The sequence below is a fragment of the Vanessa tameamea genome, chromosome 9 (genome assembly GCF_037043105.1).
Source record: "Vanessa tameamea isolate UH-Manoa-2023 chromosome 9, ilVanTame1 primary haplotype, whole genome shotgun sequence".
NCBI lineage: Eukaryota > Metazoa > Arthropoda > Insecta > Lepidoptera > Nymphalidae > Vanessa > Vanessa tameamea.
Genome location: NC_087317.1, coordinates 9,235,518 through 9,256,921, shown reverse-complemented (window position 1 = coordinate 9,256,921; position 21,404 = coordinate 9,235,518). Strand labels below are relative to the sequence as shown.

Sequence of the window (21,404 nt, the reverse complement as noted above, 5' to 3'; positions counted from 1 at the left end):
ATCGCGTTCCTGAATAGGGACCTGATTGTATGTTATTCGGAAAAGGACTTAATCAACATATAGAATCTTTTAGAAACTTCGATCTACAAGAAACGTAAGAAGTAAATAACTCGTGAAGATTAGTTATAACTTGTCTGGTTTGTTAACAAAGTATTTTTTGATATTAAATATCTATAGATGAGTGTGTTAGTAAGAATTCGTATGTCGTGGCGGGAAGCGGCATTACGCTCATTAATTTCGTCATGACCCCTCCACATCCGCCCCCTACTCTCTCATGTCTGTTTCATACATACATCATTACTAAATATAATTTAAATAATAAGAAAATTTTATTAATTTTAACAAATAAAAGCACTATATTTTTATTTATTTCACACCGTCATTTATCGGTTTTCTTTAATAATAAATTCTTCGTTGTTGATTTCGTAAAATCGTCTCTTGACGACTACATTTTTTTTTTAAGTAAGATCATGTTACACACGGTTAAACTTGATTTAGTTGATGAAGTATTGGAGTTTATCTCCGTTACTTTATCAACTCTCTTATCAATGATGTGTGACATAATAGAAATAATGTTTTTTGAAATTGTCTCTACTTAACAAAGTAATGAATGTTCTACGTAAAATTATTATTACAAATGAAGTTGTCATTTAACTCAGTAACTTATTATTATTTACTCACTAGGGTTATAAACACGCTTGTACATAATATTGATGTATTAAAATTAAAGTTAAAATCTTTGTTCAATATAGAACCGATAAACTTGCTTATTGATTTTCAAAAATCTAACAGAAATAAACACTGTTCTGTTCAGACTCAGCCGGTTTTTTCCATCCCAATTGTAAATTACAATAACTAAATTAAACATTTTTTTTTATATAGCATTCAAATTGAATTTAAATTCATTTCGTTAAGTCATTTTATAAAGCAGTAAATCCATTCTTATTATATATATAACAAAAATTCGCAATATTTTTCGTTTTATAGGTAATTCTTATATTAGTAGCTACCACCCACTCATCAGATATTCTGCCGCCAAGGAGCAATACTTGGTAATGTTGTGTTCCAGTTTGAAGGGTGAGTGAACCAGTGTAAATACAGGCACAAGGGACATAACATCTTAGTTTGCGAGGTTGGTGGCGCATTATATAGTATATGATAGATGGTTAATATTTCTAACAGCCCCAATGTCTATGGGCGGTGGTGACCACTTAACATCGCTATTACATTAAAATAAAATAAAAAAAATAGAATAGGAAAGTATAAATCGGACACACGGAAAATATAAAAATAATTATTATTTAAAATAGTTCTATGAAATAATTGTTATTTTAAAGGCAAGCATTCCTTTGTTTATAAAAATGTGTAATCTAAGTGGCTTTTATGATGTTATTAATACATCTAAAAAAATCCGTAAAGTAAACTTTAATTCATAATACACACTCAAAGGTTCTTTAAAAATTATTCAACAATCTTTTGAAAGAGAGAATTTATTTCTTTCAAATCGTAGTTTAACTGTTATGTTTAGAATATTTAAGTGTTCAACACTTTTTTCCTTCGAAATATCTGACCATTTAAATGTATGTGATCGTGTGTAGATTTTATGACGGAAGTACACTTTCTTATTAATGTATGTTTGGCATTTATCCAGAAGTAAACCTAGGCGATATAACTGCTATAACGTTACACGTTTGAAATTTTTATTGAAACATATTTAATTTTTTCTTAAGATATTTATTGACCAATATTTTCAATATTATTAAGTTACATATCCAAATATAGCTGTGGATATATAGAACTGCATTATTATAAAGCGTTAAAATTTGTTTTTTTTGTATGTGAGGGGTAATCTGCGGAGCTAATAATCTAATTCATTTTTTTTCACTGCTACATTAATCTGAGAGCTACGCGGTACGTTTGTATCGTATAAATTGCACCCGTCCGAACGTTAAGTTTAAATTGTTTTTAACTTTTGATAGATTAAAGCGATTTTGATGAGATAATGGTAAGTATACCTTGAAATTCTCTAAGTTATTGTTTTAATTTATATTTTTCCCCGTTTAGAAGATTACCCGGACAAAGGGTTAACAGATATAAACGAAAATAATACTTGTTTCCGTTTTGATAACTTGAAATATCTAGTATCACAGATATACACTTCAATTTTATTTATTAGTGTTGAATTTAAAATATTTGCATAAACATATTTATATCGTATTTCAAATTAAAAGTATGTTACCATTATGAAACGCGATAATTCAACAAGAATTAAGGCCTAAAATAATATACTAGCGTTATTTTATGAACTAAAGTTCTTTCATAACTATTATGCATTTTTAAGCGTGAGAGTAGCTATTCAAGTGTAATGGTTATACGGCGATTTAAATGCATCGCTGGCTGGCTATTTTGCAAAGCAATTAAATGTTGCCAGCTCAATGGCACTTTGAAATAAGACTTACTTCCATTCTTTTTGTGGGAAAGGTCCTTTGTCTTCTGATGGAAATAGATTTTATCGTCTACTGCTTTAAATTTAAAGAATAAGAGAAAAGGGTATTGTTAAATTCTTGAGGATGTTTCAACTTCAGTGACAAGGCTTACAATAAGTAACCATAGTTCTTACCTTTATTCGAATTCGATTCGAATACAAAAAGAAAAATCTTAGTGTTGCCATTTGTATTAAATATTTATTCATCTACTAAATCAAAATATTCTTTATTGATGTAAAGTTATAAAAGCTCTGATATGATTCGAAATCATCGTGTTATAGTGTTTAATAAAATGTAAAACCACCGGTTCGGAAAGTAGATTCTACTGAAACTCAGTACTTACTCTTTTCCACCGGTTTTAATTACGGAGTATATCAGTCCTGCCTAGAAATCAATAAATACTAAGCTCACGCACGTTGATATAATCTTCGATTGAGTAATATGCGTTATTTATCAATGCTTTGTTGGCATGACCTTTAAATTTCTTAATTCATTATAGTTTAAATTAGTTACATGATCATCATAATCATAATATTGCTACATTCAAATGTACTATTCAAATAATACCAGCGCCATCTAAGTAAGCATAGTTCAGAGCAATGTAAGTTTTGTCTATGATGTGTCTACGAAATGTGAATATTACGTTGACTATAGTATCTAATTGAGCCACCCCGTAACAGTATAGCTATTATCATCTGAAGAGAGGGTGGCTGTCCCCAGTTCGCTGCCGGTTCAGTCCGCGCGCGAACTTCAAACTAAACGCATGTGTATAATGCGATCTTCGCTTTACTGAGAAACTTTTGCGTAAACGACGCGTTACGCTAAAATAAATGATATCTATTTTTCTGCATAAAATACAATATGTTTAAGATGTGAAATGTTGTGACTGATAACAGCGTCGCTTGATTGTGTTGTGAATTTGACAATGGTTTATGAACTCGGTGTGCAGTGATTGCGGAATGAAAGGTTTGTTTATAATTAGGTAACTTTTGTCGGTTTTGTTTTTTTTTGTTGAAAAACTCAATGTAGCGTTTCGTTATTTTGATCTTTTTTTAAAAATAAAATGTAAATAAAATTCTATCAAATAAATGGAATAGTTTTCTTATATATAATAGATAACTCAATAATTTATGCTATATTATAATTCTCCAAATGTAAATAAAAAAATGAATTCGTTTTAAAAATATAATAATATTATAAACAATTATCTAAGTCAAATAGGTACAATGATTCATTAGTTAAACTTTTAATTAGGCTTTTTAATTTGTTTAAGTCATAAGTAGTTCAATTTAAAAATAACATTTTAATAAAATGTCCATTTCCGGTGATTGTTCTTTTTAAAGTAACGAAAAAAGCACTTCTAAATGTAAATAATTTATATTATTAAAACAATTTATAATCAGTCTATCGTAAATTATTTCCATGTATTTTTAGATTTAAGCACATGTAATATATTTCTTTTTTTCGACTTCGAAAATCATTTAAAAAAAGCCAAAACATTTCTCATTGGTTTGTCTCGTGGAAAATTTTCGGTTCGATTAAATTAATACAATTTTCCTGTTTTCCACGGCGCTGTTGTTGTTGTTGACACCTCACAGTTCGGATAACTTTGCCTCTTGTTAAGATTGGAACGTCTTTCCTGGTCGCGATTAAGCACACTTTGTGTACATTTTAAGTTCAATAGCTTCTTGCTCATCGATTTAATTAAAACACTGAAAGAAACTGAAATAATTTAAAAACATTTTAGTTACAGTTATCACCGCTTAATGTTCATGTAGTTTGTCCATAGAATAAACAGTTCAGGATCTTCTCATGAATAACTCTTGACTAAGTTAATTCTTGATTATTGACGAGTTTAATAAGAAATTTCAATAATTATCATGGTCGAACTTGATCTTGACAAATACTAGAATAACGTAAATAATGCTACTTGATATCTTTTGGAATGCAAGGGTCCCTTGTTTATGTTCGTAAATCATCTCTCAACTCAACGATAATTAAAACAAAACGTATATTTCATTACCTATAAATATTCGTTTGAAGTCCCCAATTAAGTAAATATTTTTGCTTGTATTTTTCTTTGGAGTTATTTCATATACCGACTTTAGGAATAATTGAAATATTGTATATAAGAATAAAAATAATGATGATGAAGGAAAACATCGTAAGAAAACGAGTAATATCTTATGAAATCCGCAACCGTCATTGGAGTGGCTTAATTTGCCTCAGAAATATTGTCCAATGCTTGAATTGCCTAAAGTAAACGGTCAATGTTTAGGTAACTGCATGTCAATCATAAAAACAAAGACAGCAGAGGTCACCAAAACGATTTGGCGACCTCTGATGTTTCACGTCAATCTTTTGTTTAAGTGAGCAAATTTTTGTTAGTGTCAGTGATAAATTAAGTTACCTTTCTAATTATGTATCTCATTACATTTTCAATCTTCAAAGAAACAAAGCAATTTAATATAATAAAATTCAAAAGATTTCCAAAGCAACACAAACAAAAATTAAAACTTTTTTTAAGAAAAAATTGAACAAGTTTTATCAATATGGCGGCTATTAAGTAATAAATCTTGTTTAAATTAAAATATTAAGTAGAGAAGATTGTAACGGCAACAAAAAGTTTATGTTTTTAATAAATTTAGTGTTCGACTGTGAGAGTAATGAGCCGAGATGGCCCAGAGGTTAGAACACGTGCATCTTAACCGATGATTTCGGGTTTAAACCCAGGCAAACACCACTGAATTTTCATGTGCTTAATTTGTGTTTATAATTTATCTCGTGCTCGGCGGTGAAGGAAAACATCGTGAAGAAACCTGCATGTGTCTAATTTCAACGAAATTCTGCCACATGTGTATTCCACCAACGCGCATTGGAGCAGCGTGATGGAATATGCTCCATACCTCCTCGAAGGGAGAGGAGGCCTAAGCCCAGCAGTGGGAAATTTACAGGCTGTTAATGTGAGAGTAAAGAGTTCGTGAGGAATCAGTATATGTTTGATGAAATTCTGCCATTTAGGTATGTGTCTATCAACTTTGTAGCAGCGTAGCAGGATAGAATTAGCTGCAAACCTTTCCTTCAAGATTATTATTTAATTAACTTTGTAATTTCATTATAATTTTTTTCGAAGTTGGTAAATGACTACCTTTAAATTTTCTTATTCCTAAGACAAAAGAAAGTTAAAAACATTTAAGATGAATATTACATACCATACCATGAAATGAAACATAGCATTACGAATAACGATAATCCCTACAAAAAAAAAACAGAGGAATTCTTTAATTTTATGCACATATTATTAATAAATATGGATCTTGGATGGATATCCTTATTTTCATAAAGTATTCTAATTGTTATTGAGTAAAATGAGTAAGCAGAAAATCAAATTCTGTTGCATTAAATTGGCCGGTTTCTATCACGATTGAGTTAAGATGTTAAGATGTTGATGAGACAGAAACTTCCGCATCTCCACGTAAAATTTATTAATTTTTAATAAAATTAATTTTTTTTTGTTAGGTTTACAAATATATCAAATTAGTATTTTCGTAGTCAAACTCACACTGAGATATATTTTAAGCACGAGCAGCACTCATACTAATGCACTCTTATAATAATTTAAAATGGTGGGGCGCGCCTTCGTGAGAGTATAGATTTATATTTAAGTAAGCCGGACGACGTACCATCAGCGTCGATAATTTTTATTTAAGGTATATTTAGTAGGTATTTTTTATTGTTTGAGTATTTAAATAAAAACGAATAAAAAATAGTCATACTATTCAAATTGCAACAATGTATATTAGAAGTTGTATTCAATGGTGTATGACGTATACAAACATTGGATTTGATATAAAAAAAAAAACAAAATATGATATGGAATTACATATATTCGTCAACTATGTGCACACTAAAAATAATTATCTCGTTGTTATAAAATCTCGCCTATAAAGGGAGTAAAAATGCGTGGTTTTTTTCTAACACGAAATTCAAAAGAGAAAAGAGCAAAGAAGTATTTAGTATAATAGTATAAAAAAAATATATCCAGTGACTGATCACTCTCTGATCTTGTCGAATTATTGTTCTATCGGCCTATGAGAGAGAATAGAGTACACCTGTATTTAGTAATTCTGTGCAGATGGTTAAATGTTTTTAATTATGGGCTGAAATTAGGTTAAAATTCAGGTAAATTACTTACTTTTAAATTACTGTCTATATTATTTTTTGTGAGCTTATAAAGATTAATATTTTATTTTGGAAGAATTACTGTTAATTACCTAGTGTCTCGTTGGTCTAGTGGCTGGCTAATAATATCGCTGATCCTGACCTCCAGTGCAAAATGCAAGGATGATCTTAACCATTAAAAAAGAAATGCGTTTTTTCCCAAGAAATTCGTAGTAGCAGCTTAGAGTCTGGGAATGGACAATGTTTACATTCTCGTGCCTCAAGAAGCACGTAAAGCGTTGGTCTTGAGCTGGAACTCTCTCAAAATCGACAGAATTACAGATTACCAAATTATTAGTTTGAAAAGTATTTAAACTAATTTGTATATTTCGTTAATAATAATTTGCCGGTTATTCTCTTTGGAACAGATATTCGAAATATTAAACTATTTATAACTACTTTTAGTTTTATGGTATTTCAAAAAGAACATTTTGATTTATATTAACATTGTTATACGTAGCTACTATTAATAATTATATTATTAATAAAATACCCGTTGTTAAATAGAAATTAGTTATGTAAATGTAAATCATTAAATTTTAAACAATCGTGTTATTAAATTACTTTTTGGGTGTACAAAATTATTATTCATGTCACGAGCCTTGTTACGGAACGAAATATTCTCTTTTAAATTAACTATGTAGGACAACTTTTATATGAGGGTGTAAATTGGCGAATTTAAATTATACTGCGTTATACGAGATTTTTTAAATCTCAACTGGTATAATCGTCGGGATTGCATTCGTTTCGTGCTAAATAACGAGTGACTGTACGATAGACGCGCTCTCTGATTTATTTTATGGTCCATGTTCTGTTTTATAATAAATCGTGAAAATATAGATTAATTGGTACCATAAAAATAGTGAATGTGCAAAGAGGTTTTCCGTTTTCGATAGCGATTAATTATTATTTTAAATTAAAAATAATTTGTCGAGTGCATTTAAGCAACTTAATGACAAAATTTATTCATTTAAGTAATTTTTAAAATTTGCAGGTGTTTAAAATTACTGGCACTTAAAATAAACGTTCATGTCACTATTTTTATAATCGACGAGCTCAGTGTTCCATTTTTAAATTACGTTTTGAAGTCGGTTCAATTCTCAGCAACAGAGTCAACTCTCAGCCTATTCTCACATTTCTAGCAGATTGTATATTTGTAACTCAATAACCTTCAAACGACGTCGTGGAACAGGATGTGGAATATTTCTTTGCTTTTTTCACGTTTTTATTACATGTACACAAAGCAAAGGATGTTACTTGATAGTACCTAACACCTACTGCGAATATAATACATTGCGAATAAGGATAGTATAGAGAATAGAAAATAAGTTAACCATTAAAAAATACATTACATTTCATAAATATACATAAATATACTTCAAATAATTTGAATGTCAAAAATCTATATAAATAAATAAGCCGTTTTTTTTGTAAATTAACTGAAAATCTTACTAATCCCATATACATAAAACTCATATTAGAATATGCAGCTCATTTCAGAGATGGCTTAATTCGTAAGAAGTATTTAATTCATGCCGGACAATGTCTGGAGACGTTTTTGCTTTTATTATAATGAATATTATTGTTTAGTTATAGTATGAATTAATTTGCTTTCACTAATTTTTGATTTGCCTTAATGTTGTCTGGCAGAGCTATTATTATTTTAACTATATTATTAACTACTAATTTTCTTACCGGATCTTCTTGTTAAAATCTAAATTCCAAACTGCCATTGCTACCAAGGATTATATTTAATACTATTCTGTAAAATGAAAAAGTATATTTTGATTTTGAGAATGCCAAACTATAATAATGTTGTTCAATAAAGTATTCGTTAAATAGATTAAAAAATATGTTTATTATACAGGTTACGAGATACAATGGGTCATCGGCATCACATTAGCAGTTGGCCTGGCGGCTAGTTCTGGGGACAAGCGACCACAGTACGTAGTGGAACCGCCGTCACGAGTGTTATGGCCAGCGACACGTGGTGCATATGCGGCTTGTCGCGCAACTGGTCACCCTACACCTGACGTTCATTGGGTCACTGCAGAGGGCCAAGTGATCACGACGATACCTGGATTGAGGTACTAATAATTTAAATAAATATAGTTTTGCAAAAATCCACATATTTTACAGTTAATAATTGCCATCCTAATTTTTATACAAAATATCGCGGCACTTTCGCAATTCTCGTAGTTACTTTAACCAATTTCCGAACGAAAAAAAAAAACGTATACGTAAAACGAAAACATCAGTAACTGGTTTATTTTATTCATAATATAAAAATCTGGATAAAAGTATTTTACCGAGACTATTTGTAATATTCGAGAATGATCTACATTTAACTTTTAACTGATACGAAGTTTTTAATTGTGTTTTTATTTATATCTGCAGAGATTTTTTTTAATTAACGTAATATTTTTACTTCCACTTAAATATAAAAAAATGTATACATATAAATTGGTACATTTAAAACAATATCGTAGAAATTTCGTAGAACTTCGTAGCATTTCCGTAGTAGTTCTACGATTAATGTCCAGTGTACTTTAGTCATTTATTTATATATTAACTACATAGCTACGAAACTAAATTTCATTATACGTTATTTTAGAGATCCCAAATGTAATGTATGGTAATTTGTTTTAAACTTGGTAAGTTACGGACGTTATGTACAAATCGATCTTTGAATATGTTTGGTATCGCAAACTTATTTAGATTACTTCGGTATAGTTGAGAGAAATCCTTCGAAGGATACATTCAATAAAGTGTTTAAGCTTTTCACATATTTTACTAGCAATATGGATTTATGTCAATAGAGTAAAGATTATTTTAAAGTAAAAATAAAATGGTAATATAATTCTATTAAAGTAAATTTTTTGAAGGTTTTTTATTTTTTTTTGATCAAAGCCATTGCGTGTTGAGTGAACTTTATAGGTAGAATAATTTTTATTTATAAGTATATTGCTGTTAGTAATATTCATTTTCTTTTAAGTAAACTGGAATATCTTTCTATATGAAGGAAAGTGTTTGCTACATAAATAAATTTCCTAGCATTTAACCCTAAAATTAAACTTTTCTAAAATTATATATTTTAATATATATAGGTATAAATACTTCATACAATGATCTAATCTAACCACAGGGACAAGGGACATAACATCTTAGATTAGAGTTACATTGAAAATATAAGAGATGTTTAAAAAAAATCTTAGAGTGCCAATAGACATTGCTGGACAACAACAAGTTTGCCTTCCCTTTTTAAATTATAATTTTTTTTTTATTTTTTAATATTCAAGTCATTTACTAGTTGTAGATGTTTCCCATAACATACAACAATGTTACGATAAGTAGTACGTACATGTACATGTACATGTATTAGATGTTATTACTGAAAAAGCAGTGTAACATATATCAATTCTAGCCCATTGATTGGGTCATTATTAATATCTTAAAGCTAAATAGATTTGTTTTTGTTTGTTTGAACGTTCTAATCTCGGGGTCTATCAGAATTAATAACAGAATTTTGTTTATATAGTTTACTTCAGAAACATTGTAGGTAAACACATAACACAAGATCCATTTCACTTTTAATTATTTCGTTCATAGACCGACGACCATTAAAGCTTATAGTATATGAATACTAGCCTATAAATTTGTACACCACAAGCATGGAACCTCCATTTCACCCGTATACAAACATTGATTGATTCTACATACAAACTTCCATCCTTCTTTTCTGATCCTTGAGGGATAATTTCTTTAATAAAAACCTATGTCCTTCCCTGGAACTCTAACTATTTTTTTAAAATTTCGAAGAGATGCAGACAGAGTTAGTTACTATTGCATTTATAATATTTTGGATGATTTTGTACAGAAAGTTTCTATATTCAAATTATGTTTATATGGACGATTTTCTTCCAGAAACTTTTATTCGAAGTTCCAATATAAAATGGATAAGGTTTAGTTACTTATCGTTTCATATTTAAGTTTTGCTTTGTCGTGGCCGCAGTTGTTCGTACTCTAACCTATAGAGAATTTAAAACTTGCTTTACGTGTACACCAGAGTTAGTTGAATATTTTGAATATTGATTACACATGACGTAACATAGATAAACCTTTAACATTATTATCATCGGTTGAACATTAAACATATTATATTGCTTTGGTACGATTACGACTACTATACTAAGATATGGTATATTAATAAAAAAAAAACTTTTTTAAAGTTATTAATCCTACATGCGTTTTCGTTTTAGTAACCCTCGTTGTCCTTAGAGATCCCAAATATAATAGGATACTTCGTTTGACAAAAACAGTGATATTGTTCAATTTTTATAAAAAAGTGTTTTAACATTATGATAAAACATTAACATAACATAATTTTATGTTTGTTATAATGATATAAAACATTAAATAAGGTAATTAAGTAAATAAAAAAAAAACGAAAACATATTTGGTTAATTTTTCTTCTGTTATTTTTTTATATCATCGAATCGAATTTAAATAAATGAGTAATACTGCTGTATTTTTTATCAGTAAATATTATATTATATTATATTTAAACATAAATATTATATCAGAAAATAAGCTCCCGCAGTGAGAAGTTAAAGAAGATTATTTTTTTTTTCATATTATGCGAAGTAAATCCTAGTCAATTAAATACTTTTGCTGCTAGAGATATGGGATATCTCATCGCAAACTTTAAGCAAACTATTCCCAGTCCCGAATGATATGTGGCATAACTAATTCGACTTTCCCGGTCGCCGCTAATAAATTGGCTGGGTTTCCGATCAGATTCTACGACGACGTGTTCCCATTGTGCATGGAAGTAACGTACGTGATTTTATTGAAGAATTATGTCTAAATTCAGATTTATTTCATGTAGTCTTTTTACCTAACACCTTTCTTATCCCTCCTTACACGCAGAGAAAGCCACAGTTGAACATTGATGTTCAGTAATGAGAAATATAATATAATAATATAAAATACAATTCAGTGAATTTTAGTGACTCAACAGTCAATTGTCATAATTAACGAGTTGATACATCTTCCATTAACATGAAGTCTAAATTTTTTTTACCACTAGTTAAAACCTTCATCGAACATGAAGTAATTTTTTTTCTTCGTATATGGCTGGCAACAACTTAAATAGTACTGTAAGAATTGTTAACCTGTATGAATTATTCCTTACATAGACCATGCGCTACCTTTGGAGCTAAGAAGTTATGTCCCTCGTGTCTGCAATGAGTGATGCTTGCCTTGACTATGTCAATATTTATTATTTAATAAAAAATGTACATAATTTATTTAAGACAGATAATTATTATGGCCATCTAGTAGTGTATACTTATTTCGGAAGAAAATAACGATGGTGAGAACTCCAAGCCTTCAAAAAGGAGATAATTATTCCCGAAAATAAAAACCACGAGGATAGGAAACTTTAGCCTAGTTGTGGGCTATTTGTGGACAGCTATGAATTAAAATGGTGCTTGCTTTTATATTTAAATTGACGTTTCATAATTAGCGAAATAATAATTCACTTTAATGGATCTTTCTTTAAACTCTGAAAGTCGGGAATAATATTTTTACATTTTCCTCTTTCAAATGTAACAGCTTACTTTGTAATAAAACTGTAGAGTGGGTATGAAATAAACGATTATAGTGACAGTTGACTTACGGCACGTGTTCCAAGACAAATGACCGAGGCACGTGCTTAACGTTTTTCTTCACCTGACAGTTTATGGAATTGAAAATGTGTCCATGTCACCACTTCGCTAAAAGAAAAAAAAAACGGAGAATAAACCTGGCTGGATGTATTTTGTAAGTTTTTTAAATGAAAATAAAATCTTGTCTAACATTTATTTTTTGGATAAGTTGACTTTTGTGCTTTTAATTACGATGTTTGATTTCTTATTGCATAGGTAGGCCGACGGTCGAATGGGATACCTGATAATAAGTGGTACCACCGTCCATAGACATTATCGTAAGAAATTTACCCCATTCCTGACATCAATAAATTATATTCCTTGGTTCTGTAGTTACACTAGCTAACTCATACTTTTAACCACTACCAGATGAGCTTGCACAAGGCCACCACCACCAATAAAGCTACCACCAAGTAAATTTATCTAAAAAAATGATGTATGTAAATTTTTTTAAGGCGATATTTTTGTGTAAATATCTTGAAAAATTATTTCCGCCCAACTTACATTCTTACCCAAAGCTTAATATTATTTATTACAAAATTTGTTATGTTATAATAATAATAGTAGTCGATAAAACTAAGTTATGCTCTGTGAAGTTTATCAGCGATAGCACCATATCATTATAACAAAGGGATACAAAACAGTACAAACTGCATACAGATTATGAAAGCGAAAATAGAACTAAAGTACATCACAATATGTCTCATTTTAGCGTATACGTGTTAGTTTGAATTACTTCAAGACTGACGTAAGCTTTAGCACCGCGTTGTTGACTCTCCAAGTTGAAGTAAACTTTGGACACCTCGCCACTACACATACATAAGGACAAGTACAGACTTAACTTTTCTCTTGAGATTTTACTCCCGGACTATGCTGTCAGAACTTTAGTCGTACTATGTAAATCAAGAAAAATAATAAACTATGCTCAAATTCCCACACAGACGCAGGCCAGTGATCAAGTACGTATACCTAAATTATTGAGACTATCGGTAATATTTTAACAATATTCTTAAGTTTTCATTGCTTTATTTTACGACTTAATGGAGGGAAGGGCTAATTAAGAAGTACCACTTAAAGATCGTTCCAAGACTTTTAACGACGGTTTGGTAACTTTGTAATCAATACCATTCTAATGAGAACGATCGTTACTGGTCCAAGGACTGTCTTGTATCAATGTTTTGATGTTCGTCGTCAATAAAATTGTTCTTCGCCTTAATTAATGAATATAAATTATTTTGATTCTTTGTATTTTATTTACTAAAACGATTCAATTAAATAATTATTTTAAGAAAGTGAATCAAGAATAATGTCTGGGACAAATACACTTCAGACTTACAATTTTAATGATCAGTGCAATTATTGGCTTTAGGGATATAACGCCTTGGTTTCCAAGGCTGGTGGTGCATTATTGGTAATATAACAAATGTCTAATATGTATATACTGTACCAGACTATACCAATGATCAAGTGAGTATTGGTGACCACTTGATTAGTTGGCCCATTTGCCAACCCGCCAAACCCAAAGGATAAAAGAAAAAAAGAAATATATATTGATTCTCAGTAATATAATACTGAATACTTTTTTAAGAATTTTTATTTGTATTAAAAAAATAGTGGAATTTTTTGACGGATAGAACATGACTGTCAAAATCTATTGATTTATGGATCAATATAGATTATATTTTTAAAGAATATTAACATGGTATCTTCATTCACAGACATGTACTTAGCGATGGTCGGTTGGTGGTAGGAGCGAGACGGTCGCTGGTCGACGCGGGGGGAGGTGGCAACAGTGCAATACTGCGCTGCAAAGCTTCAAATCGTGCAGGTGTTACGTTGTCAAGACCGATGCTCCTTCAACCAGGTATTTAGATTGAATTATTTTTATTTATACATATAACACGCCGATTTTTTTTTAAATGCATAAATTGAAATAGACGAGCGAAGGTGACACTTATAAGGTCACTTAGGCCATAGATACTGACACTCAAAGTGTAAAACATTTCTTACATCGCTAATCGACGCCAACTAAGGGATCTACGTTTTTTGTCCATTGTGCCCGGATCTATATTGACTGGCTCAACTTTCAAACAGCAACCAGTATTAGTTGAATAAAGTATAATGGTGAGTGATACCTATCGAGAAGGGATTTCTGGAAGACGATCTTAAAATTATATTTATGTATTTTCATCGTGATATATATAATTCAGGCGTCTGTGTGCGTGTCTAAATGACTTGATCGATTTGAGTTTTATTTTAGTGTGTGTCATATATAAAGTAACAGATAGTTTGTCTTTTGTTATACAAGATGCCGACTGTACTTAGATCACCTGCATGGCTATATACTTTAACCCGCTTGGTGACATTCAGTTTTTTTCTTAGATTTCTCATACGAAACCTCCTAATCTTCACATGCAGGTCTCCTCACGATATTTTCCTTCTCCACCGACCACAAGTTTAGTTATAAAACCAAATGAAGCACATTAAAATTATACGGTGTTCACCCGAATTTGAATCCATACTTCGCTTAAGATACACAGGTTTAAACAACTGTGCCATCTTAGTTCAAAAAACATCACGAAAGTTACGTGTAAATGAATTTTAAAAACTAGCTTAAATTGTTTCATCATTATACTTTTCTTAAATTTAAAATTTAACCAGTATTAACTAGTTAACTTCATTTGTGTTGTTAATCCAGTTTCTGTCATCCTATTATCTAGACCGGGCCGCCCAGAGTAATCATGTTAAAAGACTATCTTATTTCTGGAATGTTCTACATTGAGCTGTAAATTAATTATGTTCTGCGATGCAGTTATAAATCATCTATCCATTTTCTTTTTAGGTGCTCTTAGTTACTTTATTTACGTACTATTTTATTAGTTAAGTTATAAATGTAATTGCTATAATCACTCGATGGAATATCTTTTTTATTATATCATAACTAATTTCAACTAAGGCGAGATTAGATTCACAAGAGAGACTAGTCATTTACACAGTAAAAGCAAAGCAAAAGTTTGTGCGTAAACATGAGTTCTATCTGGTTCTTGTAATTCAATGTGATAACAAATCTCACATTAGTGGAAAGAGTTCAGGCGTTGCTTTTACGTGCTTTTTGATAGATGGGAGTGGAAACTATCAACTTCCACACTGCGAGTTGCTACTGAGTAATTCCCGATATAAAGTTATTCGGGATTATCGATCTTAGGATCTTTAGCCATAGCCGGTTAAATTGAATTTAAGATTTTGAGTTATTTCCAATTATCTATTAAGTTTGCTTAGCTCAAAATTCTTGACTAACGAGGTAGACGATTTTTTATCACATATATTACTTTATGAAAAAAATAATAATATGTGATTATTTTTGATATATTATGACGTAGTAGAGTTCGTATATACGTCTTGCAATTTGATATAAACCTTAAGAGTAAAATAATGAAAATATGAATTACTGCGATTACAAAATTATGTTAATTAAATTTTGAAAACATTTTGCCGAATATGAAGATTCTTCGTATATTGGGTATATGTAAATGTTTAGTTTTACGCTTGAAATACAATGATAATAACCGCACCGTAAACAACAGATTGTATAATAAACAGATGTACCGGGAAGAGGGCAAAACAAATTACAACTTTGAGTCGAGTTGAACCAATTAATTTTCCGTTACAACGAGGGAAATATGAAATAAAATGAAAAACAGCCCACGGCCGTCCGAGTTTTTACACTGGAAAACTTTTAATTAAGGGATTAAAAATGACATTAGAGCGAGTTTGGAACACGGTAAGTTTCCTTTTGTTCGTCGGATGTTTTCAAGAAAAATTCAACAGCGGTAACAATATTACCTAAACGTTGAGCTCCGAGGCTCTATTTCCAGTTTATCTTATTAAAACTTGGCTCTCCCATAACTATTACACGTAAATCGAGTATTATAACGTAGCTGTACTATTAGATACTAAATTTTGTTCAACCACGGCTGACGAGAGATAGAATTAACAATGACTTCAGCTATTTTGATTATATTTTACTTTACTTTGTATATAATCGATCGAACTTGATTTTGAGAAGTTTGATAAGTTCTATTTCGTATTGCAAGTGAGTAAAATCTTCAATCAAATCAAATTCCATCATTCAATCAGATTCAATTTAAATGCTTACTTATCGATTGTCAAAGGAAACACTACCGTAGGTTCCGAAAAGAAATTTCCCTGACCTGAGAAGAACCAGCAAAATAAAACTCAGTGGTTTTTTTGTTATATTTGTGATTATTTATATGTAATCAATATCACTAACAAATAGTAAGGAGACGACCATTTCATTCCTCAGGCGTTAAGTTATTAACAATTAACTCACTAATTGTATAAACGTTTTACACATAAGTATCTTTTTTTCTTTAAAGATTGTAGTAACAGTGATTTTTAAGGAAAGACACTTGGTTTTTTTTTTACAAAAATAGAAACCATTAATATATTTTCGTTTCACTATAAGCCATGTCTATACATTTACAAAAGAGCTTATAAAATACAGAAGCTACAAACAATTTATGCGAATATTAAAATACAAGAGCGATGGCAAGGCAAGACATCGTTAGCATTCCCTTGTCGACATGTGCCGCAACGCTCAAGAAAAATAAATGTTTTTTGAAAAATACAAGTACATCAACTTGTTAAATATTCGAACATTGTAACTTTTTTCTGTCCACGGTTTTGTTTACGTTTGTGGGAGAGGAGGTTGTTAGGTTCCCTTTATTATTTCTGTACGCCTCCGTACGGTAACGTGTATGTATCAGGGATGATTAGTTGAGCAGTTACGACGTCACATAACAAACAAAATTATTTTTGTCTTTTTAATATTAGTTAGAATGTGTTATAATAATTGAACTAAGTTCAAAAACTAAAACCCGACTATTGGTAACAATTAAATAATCTCATCTGAAATCGTTACGCACAAACTGTTCAATACTTATTGTTTTAAGGAAACAATTTCTACGTAATATATTTAATTGTATTTAATACATATTCATGGTGATGTTCAGATGATAGCAATGATCACATGTAACTCTGCCTAAAATCATATTCGCTTTCTACGAAATTAATTATAACACGCTTAATGCAACTTTTAATTAGAAGACAATGAAAAATAATCAATTAACAAACAGCGGAGAAAAAAATACTTTTATTATGAAAATAAAATAAAAGAATCAACACAAGGTAATTAAATTATAGTATATATATACCTTTATCGGAAATGGCGGAACGAAGTTTATTGTTTACATTTTAAATAGATTTTTTCTAAAGGTTGATACATTTAGTGTCATGTTAAGTCTTACTAATACATTCAAAGTTACTATTATATTAATGCATCATACGTCATCACCAATCAGCGTCGAGGATAATCCTTGAGCGGTAGAGGCGCCATTTTAGCGTTTTGGCGGGAAATACGTAGTGGTTATGTAGTCTGTGGACTGTCACCGGAATTTGTGTAATGTGTAATAAACAATATGGCGGAATGCTGGATCGAAGTGGATCATTGGAAAAGTTAATATGAAATAATAATGTTGTTGAGTGGAGTTAGATCGGTGTCACGAATTTGTTACTCGATTGTTTGATTTATGTTAATACTAGTAATTGTGAAGTAATGATTGTAAATTAATTAAGCAAAATAAAATTTACTAAACTAAACTTAAATTGTACGAAATTGCAGTTAATACTTTGTGCTTGCATTCAAACCCGATGACTCTCACAAGACCTATAGCCACTTATGATGATATCGAGGATATATATACACATTTTTTTTCCTTTGCGCGTCAATCACGTGATAACTTCTGAACGTATCTCATACCGATACGTTCAGAAGTTATTACGATTCCGCGTCGATTGGTCCTACGACCAATTGACGGAATCGTCCGTAGATGGTTATTGGCTCGTAATTTTATGAATTCCGGCAACACACTTACAATATCCTCGCTGAATCCCACGCTGCTGCAGATTTTAATGGGTGATGAATCACTTTACATCAGTTGAGATTCCTGGTCTTTCGCCACCTATGCTATAAAAAATCCTTACCTATTTTTTTATTTAATGCCCAACGAGGCGATTGTGTTGTAAAGTATAAATTAAATGTTACTTCATAATAATTACATAAGAGTATATAAATTATTGTTTTTGTTTCTTTTTGATTCATATTTTGTTCATCTGTGAAGGAAAATATCTTCATCTTAAAAGGAATGAAGATAAAGCCGAAACGCCTTGCGCTTAAATATTCTCCATTCTTAAGTATATATTAACTGTCATGTCAATTTATATATATAAAAAAAAAAACATATATAGCTATAAGAAACTTTCTCTATTAACGTAATTAAAGTTTATGATTAAAAAAAAGAATGTACATAAGTTAGTGTCCAAGATGACTATCTCGAAGTCCAGCGAAGATTTACTGATGTTCAGTAATAAGATAAAATATAAAACGCCAAAATGTATTAAAGTAGAATGTAAAAAAGGCACGAGCATCTGTGAGCCCGTGGATGTTGTTAACTTATAATAATAAAAATAAAAAATAACTTTCATGGTGATCGGTTGATATACTGCAGTGAGTTTTCATGTACCTTTGTGGTACGTTGCAGATGTAAGTGTAAAGATAAAGACTAACTTAAAGAAGAATGGGATATATGTGGAGAACAAAGCAGAGAAATGAACTAGCAAAATTACGGAATGGTACTCCAGAAACGGAGAGAGATATAGAGGAAAACAAATCATCAAGGATAATGATGGGAGGGAGGATGATCTGTTTAAGGGATGGAGAAAACAGCAGTCGTCAAAACAAGTGGAGGAAATTAGACGCCTATGCCACAATAAAACCTGAGCTTATTGCTGATAATACCTAATATATATTTTATGCATGAGTTATATATATAAGTAAAAATAACTCTGTTCGCATCAGGTTACAGGAAATAAAAGCATTTTTTTTTTTCTATTTCAATAAAGTGCATAGACCAAAAACTTTCATTAGGCAAAAACGTCAGTGTCGAGGCCTATTAGTTTCAAAGAGATAAGCCAATATATATAATATAAAAATATATTGTGTCTCTATTCATACCAACGCCGCACGGATAGAATATTTTTAAAACGTATATATTGAAAGTCAAATATTAATTTGTATTTATTAAGAAGAAGAAAAAATATTTATACATTCAAATCACAACATAATTATTATACATAACAATAGCTGATCCTGCGATCATAAATTTACTAAAACTGTCACTCCTCCCCCCATTTTACGCCCTCGAGGAGTGAATTAAAAAAAGTAGAATATGACCTACTGCGGGACTCAAACTATCTCCATATTCATTCATCTAAATCGGTTCGGTGATTGAAGCGTGATGAGGTAACAGACAGAGTTATTTTCGCATTTATAATATTGATATAGATTCAGCTGAGTACAATAACAAATTCATATAAAGAATATCTTCATGATATGAGATGAAAATTAAAAAGAACCAATAACATTACTACGATGAGGTATTAGGAATATTATGAAAAAATGTTTTTGTTACAATTACATTACTCTGATGTAATTGGAAAATTTTGATTAAAGATTAAAGGACTTTGTCTCAGTCACGAAATGTAACCTTCTTGTAAGTAAGGGTTGCTTTCTTTATTGAAAATGAAAACAATTTTGTCATAAAGTCCTTTTTGCAGCCACAGTGTTTTCATAAAACTCCAATCTTGTATAAAAAAATTGGCTTTTAAGCAATTACTTAATATTACTTTAGCTTTTTATTTCGTAAAGTTTTTTAAGCTTATAACTATGGGTGTATTTTTTGTCATTTTATTTGAAGTCATATTTAATATGCCTTTTACCTTTATTTACTGTGGTAATTTAAGTGGTAGGTGAGCAAGCTCTTCTGGGTAGGTACCACCCACTCATCGGATGTTTTGCTGCTAAACAGCAATACTTAGTATTGTTGTGTTCTGGTTTGAATGGGGAGTGAGCCAGAGTAACTTAAGGCGGAAGTGACATAAAATCTTAGCTTCATCACAAGGTTTGTGGTGCAATAGCGATTTTAGGAATGGTTAATTTTTCTACAGCGCCAATGTCTATGGGCATATGTTTTACTACCAGGTGGCCTATTTGCTCGAACGCAATCATTTTGTTGCAAATAAAAAATAAAGTATGACAGCAATGGAAGTTGACTTATTATCAAACTCCTTTCAATGGTGACTTAATATGAGCAATCTGATGAAAATATATTAAGATTTAAAAAATAATTAGAAAGAGAGTCGTACGGCCTGGAGGGGGCTTAACGCTTTTTCCTTACGTGACGATTTCTGCCAGTTCACTCTACCTTAAGCCGCGTTCAAGTATTTCGTTTCAGAATATAGAAAATATAAATTGCAGCACATATTCTACCCACTAGTTATTGAACAGATAAAATGTTATCTTATGATGGCAGATACCCAAATTATTTTTTGTGAGTGCATAATTCAGGCACTATATTTTTAGTAACAATCCTGGCAAAAATTTTGATTGAAATTATACAATAACGTATATTCTTTCTTTTTTAATTACAATTCAATTCTTAGCTTTGTGTTATTTTATAACCGTAAATTTAGACAAAAGTCTCTAAAGAAATATTTTTTTTAATTTCTGAAGGAAAACTCTGACGAAAGTATTTAATTGCAAGATCAGTTGGATTTTTTTAGTGTAATAGATCGAGAAATTGGTAACAAAAACAACCAATTTGTCTTTTTATATAATCTAATCGAGGTATTTATTGGAAAAGTTACATTATAAATATAAAAACTAACAATGTCATTTCTCAGCGCATAATAAAGCTAATACTGAAAAGGCTAGACAAACGAAGCGAGCTCTACCACAATTGTTACTGCATTTCTGATATTTAATTTTATTCAATTGCTTGTTATATTTGTAAGATTGAAGAATAACAGCATAACTAAAATATATTTTATCAAGATTCTTAATACAATTCTT

The 21,404-nt window shown here is 30.4% G+C and overlaps 1 protein-coding gene across 1 annotated transcript in view; it reads left to right on the top strand.

Moving 5' to 3' along the window:
* The first annotated feature begins 3,173 nt into the window (after positions 1-3,173).
* LOC113402611 (cell adhesion molecule Dscam2-like) overlaps positions 3,174-21,404 on the top strand; it is a 46,272-nt gene continuing 28,041 nt past the window's right edge. Inside the window, exons 1-3 of the mRNA XM_064215884.1 lie at positions 3,174-3,452; positions 8,575-8,794; positions 14,134-14,279. Of these exons, the coding sequence (XP_064071954.1) occupies positions 3,419-3,452; positions 8,575-8,794; positions 14,134-14,279 (400 nt within the window). The 5' untranslated portion in view covers positions 3,174-3,418. The remainder of the gene's footprint in view (positions 3,453-8,574; positions 8,795-14,133; positions 14,280-21,404) is intronic.